This window comes from Podarcis gaigeae (genome assembly GCF_964106915.1).
Source record: "Podarcis gaigeae genome assembly, chromosome: 1".
Taxonomy (NCBI): Eukaryota; Metazoa; Chordata; class Lepidosauria; order Squamata; family Lacertidae; genus Podarcis; species Podarcis gaigeae.
In genome coordinates, this window is record NC_139678.1 from 113,059,313 (window position 1) to 113,077,004 (window position 17,692).

General features: G+C 42.3%; 1 protein-coding gene across 1 annotated transcript in view; it reads right to left on the bottom strand.

Annotated features, from left to right (window-relative positions):
- ITGA4 (integrin subunit alpha 4) overlaps nt 1-17,692 on the bottom strand; it is a 52,417-nt gene that overhangs the window by 22,547 nt on the left and 12,178 nt on the right. The window contains exons 6-14 of the mRNA XM_083706323.1: nt 16,160-16,289; nt 14,284-14,369; nt 12,717-12,779; nt 12,485-12,622; nt 10,661-10,772; nt 5,476-5,570; nt 3,782-3,872; nt 2,732-2,777; nt 2,150-2,304 (exon numbers count right to left, since the gene is read on the bottom strand). Of these exons, the coding sequence (XP_083562449.1) occupies nt 2,150-2,304; nt 2,732-2,777; nt 3,782-3,872; nt 5,476-5,570; nt 10,661-10,772; nt 12,485-12,622; nt 12,717-12,779; nt 14,284-14,369; nt 16,160-16,289 (916 nt within the window). The remainder of the gene's footprint in view (nt 1-2,149; nt 2,305-2,731; nt 2,778-3,781; nt 3,873-5,475; nt 5,571-10,660; nt 10,773-12,484; nt 12,623-12,716; nt 12,780-14,283; nt 14,370-16,159; nt 16,290-17,692) is intronic.

The following is a 17,692-nucleotide window of genomic DNA, read 5'->3' on the forward strand; positions in this document are numbered from 1 at the left end:
AAACCGAGCGAGGTAGGAGTCCCAGGATTCAGAGGCTGGGGCAAACGGCGGTAGAGGTACGAGTGAAGCCATGGTTCCGATGCCGACGTGGAGGCGATGGATGGTACACTGTGCTCTAGCCAGAACGGTCAGCTCTGTATTGGTTCTGCTCTGTGATTTCGCTCAGTGTTTCAGCTCCGTGATTCAGCTCATCTCAGAGGGTGGCCGCGTCTGGCTGTGCTCTGATGTCCATCGATCCCATCCTCGTCGCCAGTGCTGAATAGTGGGTAGACATGACAGACGACACAGCGATTTCTCCAAGCAGCTCTTTATTTTGTAAGCTGGAATAGAAACTGAACAGCAAACAGCTCAGCCGGCCTGCTTTTATAGGCAGCTGGCTGTCAACATTGTAGCAAGAACAACCCAGGGTTTCCCGCCTAAAATAACTGACGTGGACCTGAGTGAAAACTACATACACAATACTCCTGGTGGCCTGGGTGAGAACTTCAATACATAACAAAATCGTTCTAAAACGTATTGCAGGATTTTCTTTCATACCTTCAGGAGGTCAGCAGTATCAACAATTGTGCATTCTGATGAATGAATTGATGGGGAAACCCCCAATTTTTTCTTTTGTATCACATATACTGCTCCCACCATCACATATACTGCTCCCACCATCTTATTCTAGTGAATTTTTCTCCATATTGTTGGTCTAGCCACTTTGCTGTTGCCTGGAGAGCTTCTGCTATTCACTCCACCCTCTGTGATAATCAGGAATAGCTATGGTCTTCTCTCTACCTACTAGATGCCATCTTCTGCCTCTACAGTAAGCATCATAATGCTGGGTCCTCTCTCATTGGGCTTGAACCCAATCTGAGCCTTGGCAACCTTAGCTACGCATTATACCCTGTGCTCTCAGCAACAGGGACTGGTTGATTATCAGAATAAAACCATTCTGTTTTATTCTGATAAAGTCTACAGAAGGCGCAGGTCAATATGGTGACTTCTAGATATTTGTGGAACTCCAGTTCACATCACCTGCAGACAACATGGCCAATTGTCAGGGGAGGGTTGATGAAAGTTGGAGTCCAGCAACACCTGAAAGGGACCAGTTTGGCTACCCATAGTCTAAAGGGTTAATCCAAAAATCCATTGTCTCATAATACCATGTAGTAAAACTTCTGAGAATTATCTGTTTTGTTCCATGGTATACTAATTGCTAATGCACCAAATAATACGAGCATTTACTTTGAAAATTAAAAGCTACTCAGGATAGACTAATTAGGTAAATTAGATCCTGTTTATACACACACACACATATATATGTATATTATATTATATGTATATATGTATATATATTATATATAAAAATAATTTTATTCTGTTTTCAATTTAGAAAATTACATTCGTTACTCAACAATTATATTCCAATTTAGCAAAACTAGTGACTTCCCACTCATCAGTGTTTATAACCCAAATTACATACAATTGTATTATTATTATTAGTATTATTATTTCTGTGCCACCTATCTGACTGGGTTTCCCCAGCCACTCTGGGCGGCTCCCAACAGAATATTAAAAACACGATAAAACATCAAACATTAAAATCTTCCCTAAACAGGGCTGCCTTCATATGTCTTTCTAAAAGTCAAATAGTTGTCTATTTCACTGACATCTGATGGGACGGCATTCCACAGGCCGGGTAAAATTATCTAATTTCATCCTCTCCGACATGTTTCTTAATATATGCTGTTGTTTTCTTACACTTTAAACCCCACTGTGGTCTTTGCATATGAAAAATAACTTTTAATAAGTCTTCTTTAAAAGATTCCAATTTTGTATCTTTTATCAGTGCTGTCAATTTTTGCCACCTCTGCATGTTCCACTATTTTTTATCAGCCATTCTTGATCCTGTCTACTATTGAGCTACGCAGTACAGCTATTGTGTGGTGCTTTCTCCTATCTGGAACACTTCATTCAGTGCCAAAAATAATAATGGAAACCAATTGGCTTCCATTTGATAGATTAGTAGGTAATTAAATTCCATTTAACCATCAGCAGTAAGCCATTTAAAAGAAGAAGAAAAAAGAGCAGAGCAATTGAGGCACATACACCATCAATAAAGTATGCTGAGAAATAATGATGCAGAATTTAGCTAATAGTTTACCTATGTAACCTGGAACTGTTCGGCCATTATAGCTAAAGCAAAGTGTCAGGTGCACACACACAGCTGGCTGTCCATTTAACACACAGTCCAGTTTAGTTTGATTTACTGAGGGAGGATGTTTTAAGGATGCTTCAACAATGACAACTGCCCTTGTCCTGAAAAGCAAGAAGAATTCATAGTCACCATTTTGTAATTTTGTAATGTTTATAATTTCGTGCGTGCTGCTTTATCATTTCCACATCCCAAGTTTTGAGAAAACAAAGCCTAACTTTAATTGACTTAGGAGCCAAGCCTGCGACGGTAAAATATTGTCTGGCACAAGATTCAGAGATGCTCGCCGCTCAGATCATTTCATAGAGATGTTGACACGTGCGATTCCAGTGTCCTACAGAACTCAGTGTCCTACAGAACACATTCCAGAGCTTAATGACCAAGTTCAGAGCTTAATTGAGAGCTTTATGAGGTCAGCAAATTTATTTAATTGCATCTCATAATTCACCATTATGTCCAGTTGTCTCCAATTATGGTATGTGGTGTGTGTGTGTGTGTGTGTGTGTGTGTGTGTGTGTGTGTTGGACTCACCTCAGCAGCACGGCAGAGTCTGACAGGAAAGCACCAACTGCCACATCTGTAGGTGAAAAAAAAGCACCCCACAGATTGAAGATGATCATTAGTCACCATTTCTCTCATGCACAATCCCCTTATTGCTTATTCACCTCTGGACTGCGTTAAATCACTCTTTGCACATTATTAATGAGAGGGGATACAAGGATACATTAAGCCAACATATATTATCAGAACTTCCTAAACAGAGTCATTGAGATGGAGCTGCGTTGCTTTTATTCCTGGCATTAAAATAATTCCACAGTCATTGCATAACACCATATAGTTAAGCGGTTGCTCAATCTCAAGTATTTTTGGAGTCAGGGTGGGAAAGAATTTTAATAGATAAAGAAAAAAATGAATTACATTTAAAAACTGAAAGGCTAACCTCCTTGTTCTTCTGTGTTTTCCCTTTCTGAAAACATTTTTTTTAAAAAAAATTCTGTTATGATAAGCAGCCTAGCCTGAGCATGGCTACTCAGAAGTAAGTTCTGCCAAGTTGAACAGGGCATGTTCCTGAGCGAGAAGAACTCAGGGTAACGATACTGGGTTGCAATCCTGTATTCATTTCCCTGAGACTAAATTCCACTTCTGAGTGGAAATGTATAGGACTGCACATTTAATGGCCTTCTCATCTGATAAGTTGCTACTATCTTTAAACAAATTCAATGCTGTCAACAGTGGGCAATGGGAGAGGAAATCATTCATAGGTACCATTACTACCAATGCAGCATGAAACATCACAGAATATTCCCACAATTTTAGGGATAGTGGGATAGTTGGGAACTGAAACTAATTCACTTTCAGGAATTCTGATTATTTTGTAACCTTCACTGGTTCTGTTGTTGTTTCGTTTTACTAATCTTTTATGAACTTTAATGTTTTGTGGGTTGTTGAGTGTTTTGGTGTTTTTTTTCCTGTTTTGCTTTATTAGTTTGCATCCTGCTTTCAAGGATGTTTTTAAAAAGGGTGGGTACGAAATACAGCAAAGCTTGTTCCTACAAAAGCAAAGAAAAATGCTCAACTCACCTGAATACCCATTGTTGTCTACATCAATTCTCCCAGATATAGACTGACCAAACATTCGTAAACTGTTGCTGATCTGATGTCCTTGTATCCTCTAAAAAAATTTTTTTTAAGAAAAAGCCTGATATTTTTAGTATATCTGAAAAAAGTTTTGGAAGAATACTCCCCCCCCCCCCGCCCATTAAGTACCATTAGTGCCTACAGTTAACCAACAACGGAAAGCACAGTGGTACCTTGGGTTACAAACTTAATTTGTTCTGGAAGTCCGTTCTTAACCCAAGGTGTGCATACCCTGCATAGGCCCCGGAAGCAGATTGTGTTCATATCCCAGGGCAAAGTTCGCAACCCAGAACACCTACTTCCAGGTTTGTGGAGTTCATAACCCCAAGCGTTCATAAGCAGCACTGTTCGTAACCCGAGGTACCACTGTAAGTTAAATCAATTTTGCCAACAAATAAGGGATGGAGAACCAGTAGCCCTCTAGTTGCTGTTCAAGTCTCAACATTCTATCATTCCTGGCAACATTCCTTACTTGCTGTGGCTTATGGGAGCTGCAGGGTTTGTATGTGCCTCACTGGGAATGGTGCTTCCCCTGTGGTTTAGCGCTAGCATTAACCTTACAACATTGCAGCAAGGCCTGGCATGATGTGCTGCTTTCACTGGGGCCCCATTAAAAGAACCGTTGGACCAGACAACATCTTGGGTTGAATGTGACTGCTGCTTAATCATAAAAAGCTCTAAGTAGCTTACATAAAAGATACATTAAAATGAATCGATAATAGCCAGAATTTAAAAACATGTTGACCACACACACACACACACACACACACACACACATGCACAAACACACAGTCGTACCTTGGATCCCAAAAGCCTTGGTACTTGGACATTTTGGCATCCAAACGCCACAAACCCGGAAGTGAGTGTTCCAGTTTGAGAAAGTTCTTTGGAACCCAAACGTCCGACAGGGCTTCCACGGCTTCCGATTGGCTGCAGGAGCTTCCTGCAGCCAATCAGAAGACGCACTTTGGCTTCTGAACGTTTTGGAAGTCAAACAGGCTTCCAGAACGGATTCTGTTTGACTTCCAAGGTACGTCTGTATATATATAAATTAAATTGACTATTTAAAATGTATGTTATAAAACTAATTAAGAAATGTCCCAAGACGCTGAGGCAACCTGGGGCCTCCGGTGACAAAGATGGATCCAAAAGCATCCCCAGACTGCACACCTGGTCCTTCAGAAGGAGTGTAAGCACATTCAGTTTAGGCAATTAACCAGTTTCTCAGACATGGGAACCACTCACCCAGAGTTCTATTAATGTCTCAGATACTTCCAGTCCTGACTCATACAATTTGCTTTCTGTCTTTTTGCTACACAATCTACCAAGTTGTGGAGGAAGGCTGAAGCAACAGCAGCCTCTAACTTGCTAACAAATACTTTCTAACAAATCAATGGCGGCAGCTAGAGTGAGTTATTTCCTTTCTCCCCATCTCTTCCCTCCTCTAGTGACTTCCCATTCCCACCCCATCTGTTTCTCATTTCGTATTCCAGTGTTGCTGGCAAAAGCATTGCCTCAAAAATTGCAAGCCTTCTAGGCCGAGACGGTGTCACTTCTGTGTTCTGTTTAATGCCCCGCTCGCTATGACAACAGCATCTCTGCTAAAACAGTCACAGTAGTGGCTAAAACAGACCTACCTGTGAGAAGGTTGATGATATCCCATCTTTCCTGCCATTATATATGTAAATTGCGCCCTCCAAATCGTTTTCCTGTGGAGCCCCAATGGCTACATCTGTTAAAATAGATGTGATATACTTCAATGCAACGTTATGAAGACGCATTAGCATATCAGCTACACACTCATTTTAATAACGTTTACTCCAATGCATGGTTTGTTTGGGTTTTTTGATAGGAAAGTAAAGATTTGCTCGCACCAAGTGGAAAGATGGCAATATCTCATCACTATTAGCTGTTCACAGAACAGTGGCATAAATTAGTGCAAGGATAGTTGTTTGACAGGGTGGGAGTGAGGGAAAACAACATTGGACAAAGTGAAAGAAGCTCCAGGGTGTTGGAGGAAGCACATAGCATGCTTCGGTTTCTGTTTGTCTTGCTTTGTATTGCCATCTTCTCCCTGTAGTTTCAGGTAAGGACCATAGCTGTCAAGCGTCCCTTATTTGGTGGGACAGTCCCTTATCCCAGCGCCGTGTCCTGCTGCTGTCCCTTATTGATGATTTCCCTTAAATTTCCCGGGTTTCAAAGGAAGCAGCTCCTCTCCCTCCCTCCCTGCCGGCCAGGGAAGAGGGAGTCTCCAACTGTGTTGCTTGGCTGTGTTGCTCACCCAATAAGGAGTCTAAGAATGACTGGGGGGTGGAGCTTGCATGCCTTGTGCAGATCAAATTGGCCGCGTTGCCTGGGGACTCGCCTTTGCTCAGCACTTCCCAGCGGAGAGGTGACGGTGGTTTTCCTTGCTGCATCCCCTTTGCCGGGTTGCTACGCTATGGGAACCACCACTTGAGGCTTCGTTTGGCTGCTGGTTGACTAAAATCCCTTATTTTGGCTGCTGATCCCTTATTTTCGAGGCTGCTGGTCCCTTATTTTCAAATCTGTAAGTTGACAGCACTTCTCATTTGCTCTGTTTCTCTCTAAGAAGCACAGCTTTGCTTTCACAATTTGATCTTATTGGCCTGTAATGAAGGGAAAGTGATGAAGAGAGTAGGCTCCCTCTCTTGCAAACACTACATTTCTATTCAGGAAACATTCCTAGTCTTATATCAGTTGTAAATGCAGCTGGAGATTACAACACACACACACACACACACACAATTTGCAATAGCTCTTTATGGTCTCATAACAACTTGCTAGAGCTATCTTTGTATAAAGGCTTCGCAGGAGCCATGCCAACCCCCCCCCCCCATAGAATCATCAGCTCAGCTACACTCATGACCCCTGGACGAGGTCAGCATCTTTAGCCATGCAATCTTCAAAAACAGAACACCACAGCCATTTCTTGCTTAGACTTCTGCAAGTCATTTGTGGTCAAAGCCACTGTGGTTTTCTGTAGAATGTAATTCTATTTCTTTACTCACAAGCCCCCAAAATTGTGTTTTTTTAGTTTAATGCTGCAACCTGTCCCAAGTCTCCAGGTTAGAACAGGATAACTAGCAACTTAAACATCGTTATCTTTAGTCAGACAAAAACTTACTTTTGCCTTCAACTTTCTCATTCCCCCTTCCTTGATAAAAATCTCTGCCTATGCTCCCTGCCATCTTCAAGTACAATGTTTCACATTAAAAGCTTTCCACTTGTCTAGTTAGAGCCCAATTCAAATATTGCCTAAAGGATACTGCAGCTTCTGAAAAATCCTTTTTTACATGGTTGGCTCTTGAAATCACATGGTATAGCATGGGAGGGCCAATCGTACAGGCCTTCAGAATTGTGCATCTACTTATCAAGTCGCCACTTATCAAGTCGCCACATGGACCAAATGGACGAAAGACAAATGCATGATGCAAATTGAAACTCCTGCCCTCCACCACTAAGTGGTGCCTGGTGAAAGGGGTCAGTTTGCACAGGACAGGCGCACATCTCCAACAGCCTGCGCAAACCAAGTGATGTCCACTATAGGTCACTGCTCATAAGCCCAACTTTGCAGTGCATATATATCACATGTACAAGTCCTTCCCTTCCTAGTCTTAGCTTGACAGTGCTAGCCACTAACTGAAATGTATCTTATTGGTGTCTATGTCAGTGATAATCAGCAATAAGAGCAAATAGGGCTGCAAATGCTGCATTCTCACAGGAATGTTAAGCTGATTTATACAGAATCAGACTGTTGGTCTGCCTAGCTTACGTTGCTGGGGACAGCTCTCCGGAATTTCCAACAGCAGTCTCTCTGTGCCCTACCTGAATATGCTGGGCACTGAATCTGGGACTTCTGCAGGCAAAGCAGATGATCTATCACTGAGCTACAGTTTCTCCTTATTCTCTCTAAAGCCCCATCCCCAAATAATTTGCTACTTCCTTCATGGTTCCCTTCCACCATACATACAAACCAAACAGACACCTTCTCATGCCTATGGATGATTGTTTTTGGATTTCTTTCCAGTAGATATTGCAGTTAACATCCCAAGGTTTCTAAGTTTACTCATGTTTCCCACGGGTATCTTTAAATATTAAGGATTACTGTATATTGTAAAAAAATTCACTGGGTTTTTGGCATGTTCCTTAACATATAGTTCATTTTTTCTGCTTCCATTATTTCAATAAAATCTGAAAGTGGGGAACCTAAAATATTAAAAGTAACACATGTGCATAGTTTATCATTCCTCTTTTAAAAGCCTGCAAGAGGTGATGAAAGGAGGTGTGTATAGACATTTCTAACTTGACTAAGGTTTGGTAGAAAAAAGAGGAGAGGGCAATAATTTCCAGGAAGTAGCTCTAGTTCAATATCGTGCATTTTTACCTACAAAACAAATGTTAATTAAGCAGATCCAGAGGAGAGTGTGAAATGTAAATGTTGTTTGAGTTGCCTAGCAAATAAATTTAGATATTCAGTACATTAATGTGCATGAAACCTGAAGACGATAAAGAAACATTAATGGCTGAGAATGAAAGTCATTATGCAAGTGATGCCTAAGGGATATGATTAAATCAAAATGGCAAGTAGCACAGATTAAAGCAAATTAAAAACAATGTCAAATAAAAACACATTTATTTAGCAGAGGCTGAAGCATCACCATCAGCTGAATGAAGCACAGTTACTGAAAAACCAGACTTGTTGGAAATGTCCATGATTTATTGAATTTGATAGTCATGTAAGCGCTGTGCTTCCCACTAGCTTAGATATGCTTTTACAGAATTAGGCAGATGCATGGATGATGGGCCTATCAAGAACTATTAACAACAATGGGGCTCTGGAGATAGTGATAGAGGAAGGACTTTGACTGTGGCAGTACAAGCAATGCAGGTATATCCTAAGGCAAGCCCAGGGAAGATAGCAGCCTCTCTCTAGAGCAAAAGATTCACTTGAACTTGATTTAACAAATTTTACTTATCTTCCCTGCTTTTTTTGGGGGGGGGGGTTTTAATTAAAAAGGTGTCTTGAATGTTCTGGGGGCAGCTGGAAGAAGAGTCTAACATAAAGAAGATGTGAAGAGATCAGTGCAGACTGAATAAAGTTCTCTTCCACCCCTAGCCTTTATTCATCTAAGCCAGGGGTCAGCAAACTTTTTCAGCAGGGGGCCAGTCCACTGTCCCTCAGACCTTGTGGGGGGCCGGACTATATTTTGGGAGAAACAACAACAAATTCCTATGCCCCACAAATAATACAGAGATGCATTTTAAATAAAAGGACACATTCTACTCATGTAAAAACACGCTGATTCCCGGACCATCCGTGGGCCGGATTTAGAAGGCAATTGGGCCGGATCCAGCCCCCAGGCCTTAGTTTACCTACCCATGCTCTAAGCTCTTCTTAAAGAGCTTAAAACATAAGGAAAAGTAGGTCTCAATCTCTATGCCTTGGTGGTTGCCACCCCCCCCCCCCCAAATTGGGAGAATAATCAAGTGTTCCTTCTTAAAATAAAAACAGGATTCCTTTGGCAACCTTGCATGCTGCTTAGGTTAATTGCTGGCTACCCATCCCTGCCCACCAAGCTAGATTCCCCAAGTGCCTTGCCTGCTGCCCCCTTCAGGAATGCATGCTGGCATACTCAGGTCCCCCTTGCTTTCTGTTCTAAGGCATCTCCACCTCTTCAACATTCCAAGGATTCCTAGGCTATCTCCTATCCAGGGACTGCTTAGCTTCCACAAGTAGGACTGGGTGTTTTAATGTTTTAATGTTTTAATGTTTTAATGGCCGCCAGCTCTGCAGCCTACTTAAAACTGGAGAATGTTAAGAGCTGTCTGTAGCCCCTGTAGGCCAGCTGCTTGGTGGCACCAGTTGAACCCAAGTTTGCCACCGGTCTCTGAATTTAAACCCTCCATACATGCCCAGAGGCACTCTGGATGAGTTTAACAGATGAAGCCACAGGAAGCTTGCTTCAAGTATAGTAGTACCCCACAGGTCTTGGGAGGACTATCCACTGCTGATCTATAACCTATTATTCCAAAACAAGCAGTGTTATAATCACAAGTATGGTTTCAGGTCTTCCAAAACTCCATTTCTGAATGAACTTTCAGAATTTGTTCTTCATATATGGATACCTGAAGTCCACAGAAATGGTCAGTGGAATCTCTGTGACAATTCCAGTGGATAACTATGCAGTATTCCACTCTCATTGGTATGAGACAGGATACTTAGTTAGCATTCATTTTAAACCTGACACTTCTTTTCTCCTTTAAAAATCTCTAAGCAACCAATTAGAACTTTTGTTATGAGTAGGGCACTTAAAAGGTAAATGAAGGTAACTAGTTTTAAGTAAATTGAAACTTATTTATGCGCCTGAGCAGTTTTATTCCTACAGAAAATTCAGAGACATAAGAATAATAGTCTTCACGATTACCTAAATCTCCAAGATTGTTGTACGAATAGCTAGAGTAAATGATCCAAGCAGAAAGAGAACTGGAATGTGTTGCCTCAAAATGCATTGCGCTTTTTAAAACAAAGCAGAAACAGGACTTTTATTTACGAAAGAATTTTTCAATCTCCAGAATGGTGCATTATGCACACAAAATGCAGAAACTGAAAATATTTACCAATTAAACAAGTGAACATCCCACAGCGCACGACACAAGCCAGGCAAAGGGAGGTTAAGTTAAAGGAGGCTGCAATCATATACAAACTCTGGTAATCTATACTGAACTCTGTATGACATAAACACACACACAAATCATTTTAAGTTCCATAATACCTAGTTTTAAATCATTAGGACATTATACCTTCAAAGCCATCATTATCCATGTCTCCTAAATTGGCAATGGCATCTCCAAACCTTGCTGCGTACAAATCACTCCCAGCCAGTGCCGTCTCCAGCTCCAGCATATTTCCTCCCTAGAGGAAAAGAAATAATAATTCTGCTTTGTAGCAGGGCTCCTATTGTATGGGGATACAATTAAGGTAAACACTTCAGAAGAGAAACAGTCCATGTTGAAATCTTCAACATATGGGAGACCAACATGCTACACACACAAGAACAACACATTACCTTCCACAAGAGTGTTTCCGTGTGGAACGTGAGCCAAAGTTAAGTACTTGGAAACCAGTGAAACTTGGAGCAAGAGAATTAATTGCATACTTGAAATTAATAGAGCAATATATTATTGTTTCTGTACAGTGGTACCTCAGGTTAAGTACTTAATTCGTTCCGGAGGTCCGTTCTTAACCTGAAACTGTTTTTAACCTGAAGCACCACTTTAGCTAATGGGGCCTCTTGCTGCTGCCGCGCCACCGGAGCCCGATTTCTGTTTTTATCCTGAAGCAAAGTTCTTAACCTGAAGCACTATTCCTTGCTTAGTGGACTGTGTAACCTGAAGTGTATGTAACCCGAGATACCACTGTACTGCCATCAGCATAAAGCCTTTATTTGATTCATTTTGACAGATTCATATGAAAACCTGTTACTCTTCACATATTGTTCTACCAAAGCCAAGTTAACTGTTTTTTGGGGTTTTTGCACTATATGGTACACAACAGCCTTATTCACCCAATCTCTCTCCCTTCCATACCTGTATTGTGTGAGGGGGAGCGCAGGGGCAAGTCTTTAGCTCTGTTACTTCTTGAATGTCCCTGGCATTAGTCCCTCTTTGTATGGTGGGGGAAGTATGTCTGCATCAGGGAGCTTGCTCTATAAAAGCAAGCTTCCTGTGCAACTTACAATGCTCATCTTCTACAGTATCGGGAGGTATTAAATGCTTGATGTTTTTCTTATGTTTTTAGATATGCTGTAAGCTGCCCAGAGTGGCTGGGGAAACCCAGCCAGATGGACGGGGTATAACAATAATCATGGGGAGAGTCAACTTTAATAGAGAAGTTCACCACTACAGACATTCAACACCTAATATTCAACACCTAATATGGTGTTCAACACCTAATATATTTGTGTTTGGGGTGGGAAGGGCTGCAGGTAGGGATGAACAAATCTATGAATTTCAGTTTCTCATTTCTCTGGTCTTTTTCCAGTTCTCCACATTTTTGAATCAGTTTGCAACTTATTATTTTCTAGAAAGGTATCATAAAAGCTTGTCAGCATTTCAGGACAAATTTCGCCTCATACAATTTTTGTATGCAATTTTGCTTAAAATTGTTTTCCAACAATTTTACTTAACATAAAGCATTTTTATGCACCCTTCCCCCTGTCATACAGGCAATCCCCTCACTCACACGCATTTTACTTGCGTGTGACTGCATATTCCAGACAGGCTTCAGTTCCTTGCCCTTGCTTAAATTGGTCCTAGTCTTTTCAATACATGCAGGTGTCAATGAGATAAAGTGTTTACTCATAACATATGATGGGACAATGAATGCACAAGTGTTGCTATCTTTTTCTGGTAGGTTTTCTGAGATAAAATGAGTGAAATTCATCAGGGGATGCTTTCCCCATCACCACATCCCGATGTCAGAAAAACCTTTGCTCATTACATTTCCCCCTATAGGAAGTTGTCAAAGGCTCAAGAGCTCTGTGGAGAAAAGCTGGTCCTATGAACAGAACATCAGCCACCCCTTGGAATCAAACTACCAATGGGTTAAAATAAAGCAATACTTACGGAGCCTGAGTTGATGTAAACATACACTCTTCCTTCTTCCCTGACTTTACTGTGCATTGGGGCGCCAACCAGTAAGTCTGAGAGCCCATCCCCATTGAGATCCACAGCGCAGACAGTAGCTCCAAAATAAGAACCAAGCTGGCCATACACAAGAAAGAGAGAGAAATAATTAGCTAGTCCTCAAGGTGAAAACGCTGCAGGCAACAGTCTTAGCCTTTAAACAATGCATTACCTTTTTGCCCTTTAATTCAGACAAAATCGAAAGCTTTTTCAGTTCGATTTTAAAAATGTATGCCTAAAATAAAGATAAAGAAGTTAATTGGGTATGTGGGGGTGAGGGGGAAGCATTCAACATGCAGTAGAAAGAGGCAAACCAAAACCAGCTGGCCAAGAACAGCACTTCAACTCTGCATTCAAGCTCAAGGAGCTATCAACTCAATACCCTGCCTTTGGCAATGGCAACATCTGGTCACCTCCAATAGCAGGGATGGGGAACCTCAGGCCAGGGCACCAAATGTGGCCCTCCTGGCCTCCCCACACTGCCCTCTTGATTCTTCTCCTCACCCACACCCACTGTCTCTAGGTCACACCCCTCACCAGCCCTACTTTGCACAATCCTTGACTGTGTTTGTTTACCTGGCTGGAATGTATCCTTGAAATCCGGTGATGCCCCCTTGCTTGCCTGGGTGGAGGGATGTGTGAGCACACATAGAAACTAGCCTACTGTATAAATTTGCATTAATTGCTCTGCCCATTTTTGCCTCTGGTAGGCTCCACTTATCATTGGTACACATTCCCCAGAAAGTTGCCCAGAAGGCAACTCTGCACACAAGACCAGTGTTTTCATACTGCATCTTTTTGCTCTTGAGGCTGGGCTTTGTTGCAAGGTCAGCTATGTCCAGAGCTTGGACTTTTAAGCTGAATTTGGTCTTTAAAAAAAAGTTATCCACCCCCACCACAGAACACAGTACAGTCGTATCTTGGATCCTAAACCCCTTGGTACTCGGATGTTTTAGCTCCCGAACGCTGCAAACCCAGAATTGAGTGTTCCGGTTTGTAAATGTTCTGTGGAACTCGAACGTCCGACGAAGTTTCTGTGGCTTCTGATTGGCTGCAGAAGCTTTCTGCAGCCAATCAGAAGCTGAGCTTTGGTTTCCGAACATTTTGGAAGTTGAATGGATTTCCGGAACGGATTCCGTTCGACTTCCAAGGTACGGCTGTTCACAGACTGCACCATCCCCTGCTGTCCCTTATCAGATCTGCTTTGCAGCTTAGCAAAAGCCTCCCTCCACCTTGGGTTAACTACAGCTCTCTTCATGTGTTATGCACAGGTGAGGGACAAGTGTGGAGGAAGCAGCTGTGGGGCCAACAGGGCAGCAAGTAATGCTGCCCAAGGTTCTTCCTTGCCTGGGAATGTGGAGGGAGACTGGCAGCACAGACGTTATTCTCAGCATGACAGGAGAGGCAGAGCTAAATGTACGTCCCTGCAGGTGTGCATCCATCCTCTGCCTTCCTTTACTGGAGCAAAGCAGCACATGGCTGACAGCTCAGAGGTGTCAGATCCTGCAACTTCTCTTGTTAAGTGTACACAGTTTTGAATGCCATCAGCCACTTCCCAGCTCAAATGCAACATTGACAGCTGTGGTCATAGGGACAAACAAGTCATACATATCAATCTGATTCTTGTTACTTGGCTATCATGGAAGCCCTGACAGCCAACTCTCCTTTGCCGCTGCAAAGTGCAAATTCCTTTTTCATCATTGTGAGAGATGTATATACATGTATATATTAATTCTTACTTTACCAGTCTGCTCCTGTTGGGGTGCACCGCCAATTACTTCAGAACTATTCCACGACAGGAAATGACCAGCTCCAACAGAGTAGCCTGTCCATTAAGAGAGCAGTGAGAAATCACGGTAAAGGTCCCGGGTTCTATGCAACACAGAGCAATACATTCCACCCAATCCCCAATAAACGAGTGAAGTTAAGGAAATTATTTCATTTAATAAATACTTCAGTGTTGATTCACACAGCTATCTGGGATCAAGACAATGGCTTGAAAAGGCCAAAGCAGGCTCAGCTGTGTATCACTAGATATCTGGTTGTGCACACCTAACACTTTGTGGAAAATTCAGCTTTTGGCATGTCACCATTAATGCCATTTTGCAAGCTGCTCTGTTGAAAGCTCGACACAGTGGCGGGGGGTAAAGGAACATAACTGGCCCTTATCTACTGCAAGCTAACAGGCACATATCCTTTAAAAACACTTGTCAAAAAAGCTGTAAGTTGTTATGAGCAAGTTCATGCCTCAGTTTTATTTCTCCAGCTTTAAAATGGGAACTACTTTCCTTTTAGGACTGCTATAAGGAGGTTATTCCGTCACCTCCTGGCAAACAGAAGGGGAAGAAATGGAGGCAGTGAGAGATTTTACTTTCTTGGGTTCCATGATCACTGCAGATGGTGACAGCAGTCACGAAATTAAAAGACGCCTGCTTCTTGGGAGAAAAGCAATGGCAAACCTAGATAGCATTTTAAAAAGCAGAGTCATCACCTTGCCGACAAAGGTCTGTATAGTTAAAGCAATGGTTTTCCCAATAGTGATGTATGGAAGTGAGAGCTGGACCATAAAGAAGGCTGGTCGCCGAAGAATTGATGCTTTTGAATTGTTGTGCTGGAGGGGACTCTTGAGAGTCCCATGGACTGCAAGAAGATCAAACCTATCCATTCTGAAGGAAATCAGCCCTGAGTGCTCACTGGAAGGGCAGATCCTGAAGCTGAGACTCCAGTACTATGGCCACCTCACAAGAAGAGAAGACTCCTTGGAAAAGACCCTGATGTTGGGAAAGATGGAGGGCACAAGGAGAAGAGGACGACAGAGGACGAGATGGTTGGACAGTGTTCTCGAAGCTACCAACATTAGTTTGACCAAACTGCAGGAGGCAGTGGAAGACAGGAGTGCCTGGCGTGCTCTGGTCCATGGGGTCATGAAGAATCAGACACGACTAAACGACTAAACAACAACAAGGCTAAATGCAGTGAAATGAACTGGGCATGTGTTTATACAAAATGAAAGGGAGAGAAGAATACCACTGAGGTTTATTAAGATATACCAAGCATATTCAGAAGGGTCAAGGCAAGTTTGCTCATCTCGAAGATACATGCTGTAATCCAGTAGGGAAGATGCATGCGGGCATTTCTCTCTCTCTCCTGGATCAGGTCAGACATGCATTGGGATGCAAGGTTTCCAAATGCAATCCCCATTTTCCCTCCACAGAGCAGACTGGGATGAAGTTTCCTGCCCTTCTTACAGTATAGTATGGATGCTAACATCCTCCCGGTTTGCCCTCTTAGGCCGCTAGTTGTGGTCAACACCTCATGATGCACAACCATCTCCGACTGAACTACAAAAATGAAATTTGCTCAAACCCTTCATGTCAGAACAATACATTTTTATATTTCCTCTGGGTTTCCTTTGTCTAGAAACCCAGAATAATAAGAAGTCTGGATGAGCCCTTGTTTCTGTTCTCACAAATAAATGCTAACAGGTTTCCCCCCTACCATTTCTTTCATGAATAGCAAAAACAATCATAGATAGCCAGGAGAAGCATGCTTTCAGAAACTGTATTAAACCAAAGTTTCATATGAAAGCATATTGACAAAACATATTTCAGTTACCTAGATAACTCCCAGACTTTACTTGATTATTGTCGTCTACATACGAAAGGAAGGTATTTGCTGTTTTATTGTATACAAAGATGGATCCAGTCCAATAATATGATCCTGGAGCTCCCATAATAATTAAATCCTGGAAGAAAACAAAAAGCTTAAGTCTTAAGTTCTTAAAGATAATCAGAGTGATTCATATTTATTCCTGCTCTGCTTTAAAGCCTGCAGCATTACCTAGCCCTAGACACATTTGTTCAACTGGTAACGTCATTCAGTAGGTACAATCAAGTCAAAGCCCATTATCTTTCTTTTTCTATATTTGAAAATATACCAGCTCTTCCCTCTGCTAAAGATTAAGTCTGCAAGCAACTTCAAATGGGCTACAAGCTAATGAAAAACCGCCCTCCTCCGCAGAATATTTAAGAACTCATAGTTCTTATACAGAACATAAAGATGTGCAGTGAGGTACAGTGATCTTTACAACCCCAAAGGGAATGCTTTCAGAACTTATTACTGCTATGGATAGGTTAAATCTGAATCAGGCAATAAAATCTTATGTTCCATTATATTATTTATATCTTTTTTGAAATAAAGAAGGTAAGTCTATATATATATAAAAAAAATACAGCTCATGGTGTGTGTTAAAAAATTGTGCTGTGGAGTATTCAGTCTGCTCCAAAATACATTGCCTTTGTAACAGTGGTCTGTAGTTTGGCTTACACTGGCAATGACGCAAGTAGTCATTTATACGACTGCACCTGAAGCATGACTGCATTCTTCAGGAATGGAGCAGAGCCAGCTCATAGGTCAACCCCGACTCCCTTGCAATTACAAGGTGAAGCTATGGGACCAAAAAATTAATAAAATAATAAAAATGCAGCTGTAGCTGCTGCATAATAAAGGCCCCAGCCATGCGACACAATGACCTGTGTGTTGAACACAAAGTGTGTGAGAGTGTGGGGGAGAGCTTTGGCATAGCAACATGACAATAGTGCAGTGCCACAGACTGGTTGGATACAGAGGAATGGTGGGAGTTTCCAGCTGGGGAACCCCCAAGGGAAGAAGGCTCAGAGCTGGGGGATTATTGGTTGGATGGATCTTGGGAGGAGGTGGTGGCAGAAGCTGAAGGGGTAACAGGCCTTAGTGAGCTGGGAGAGTCTGTGGCAGAGAGAAGTCCAGAATCAGAGGCAGAAGCTGAAACAGGAGAGTAGGATGAGGGCAGCCAAGAGGAAGACTTGAGTCAGGCTGGTGCAGAGTTGTGGGTGTCTCCCCCCTCCTGTTGTGATGAGCCCCCTTCCTCCCTTGTTTCCCAGAACCAGAAGAGGCATGAAAAGGGTGGAGCAGAGGTTGGTTTCACGCAGGTGCAGTCTCCAATTGCTTGGAGAAAGGAGAGGAGCAAATGGCTGTGGGAAGGAGGGGACTTTCAGTCTCGGCAACTGTGCTTTGCACAGACACTCCACCAAGTATGTGCAGATTGTGTTTTTGCCAACAACTTGAACAGTGTTGTTTACTGCCAGCTCACTCCTGACATGCAGTTGTGAG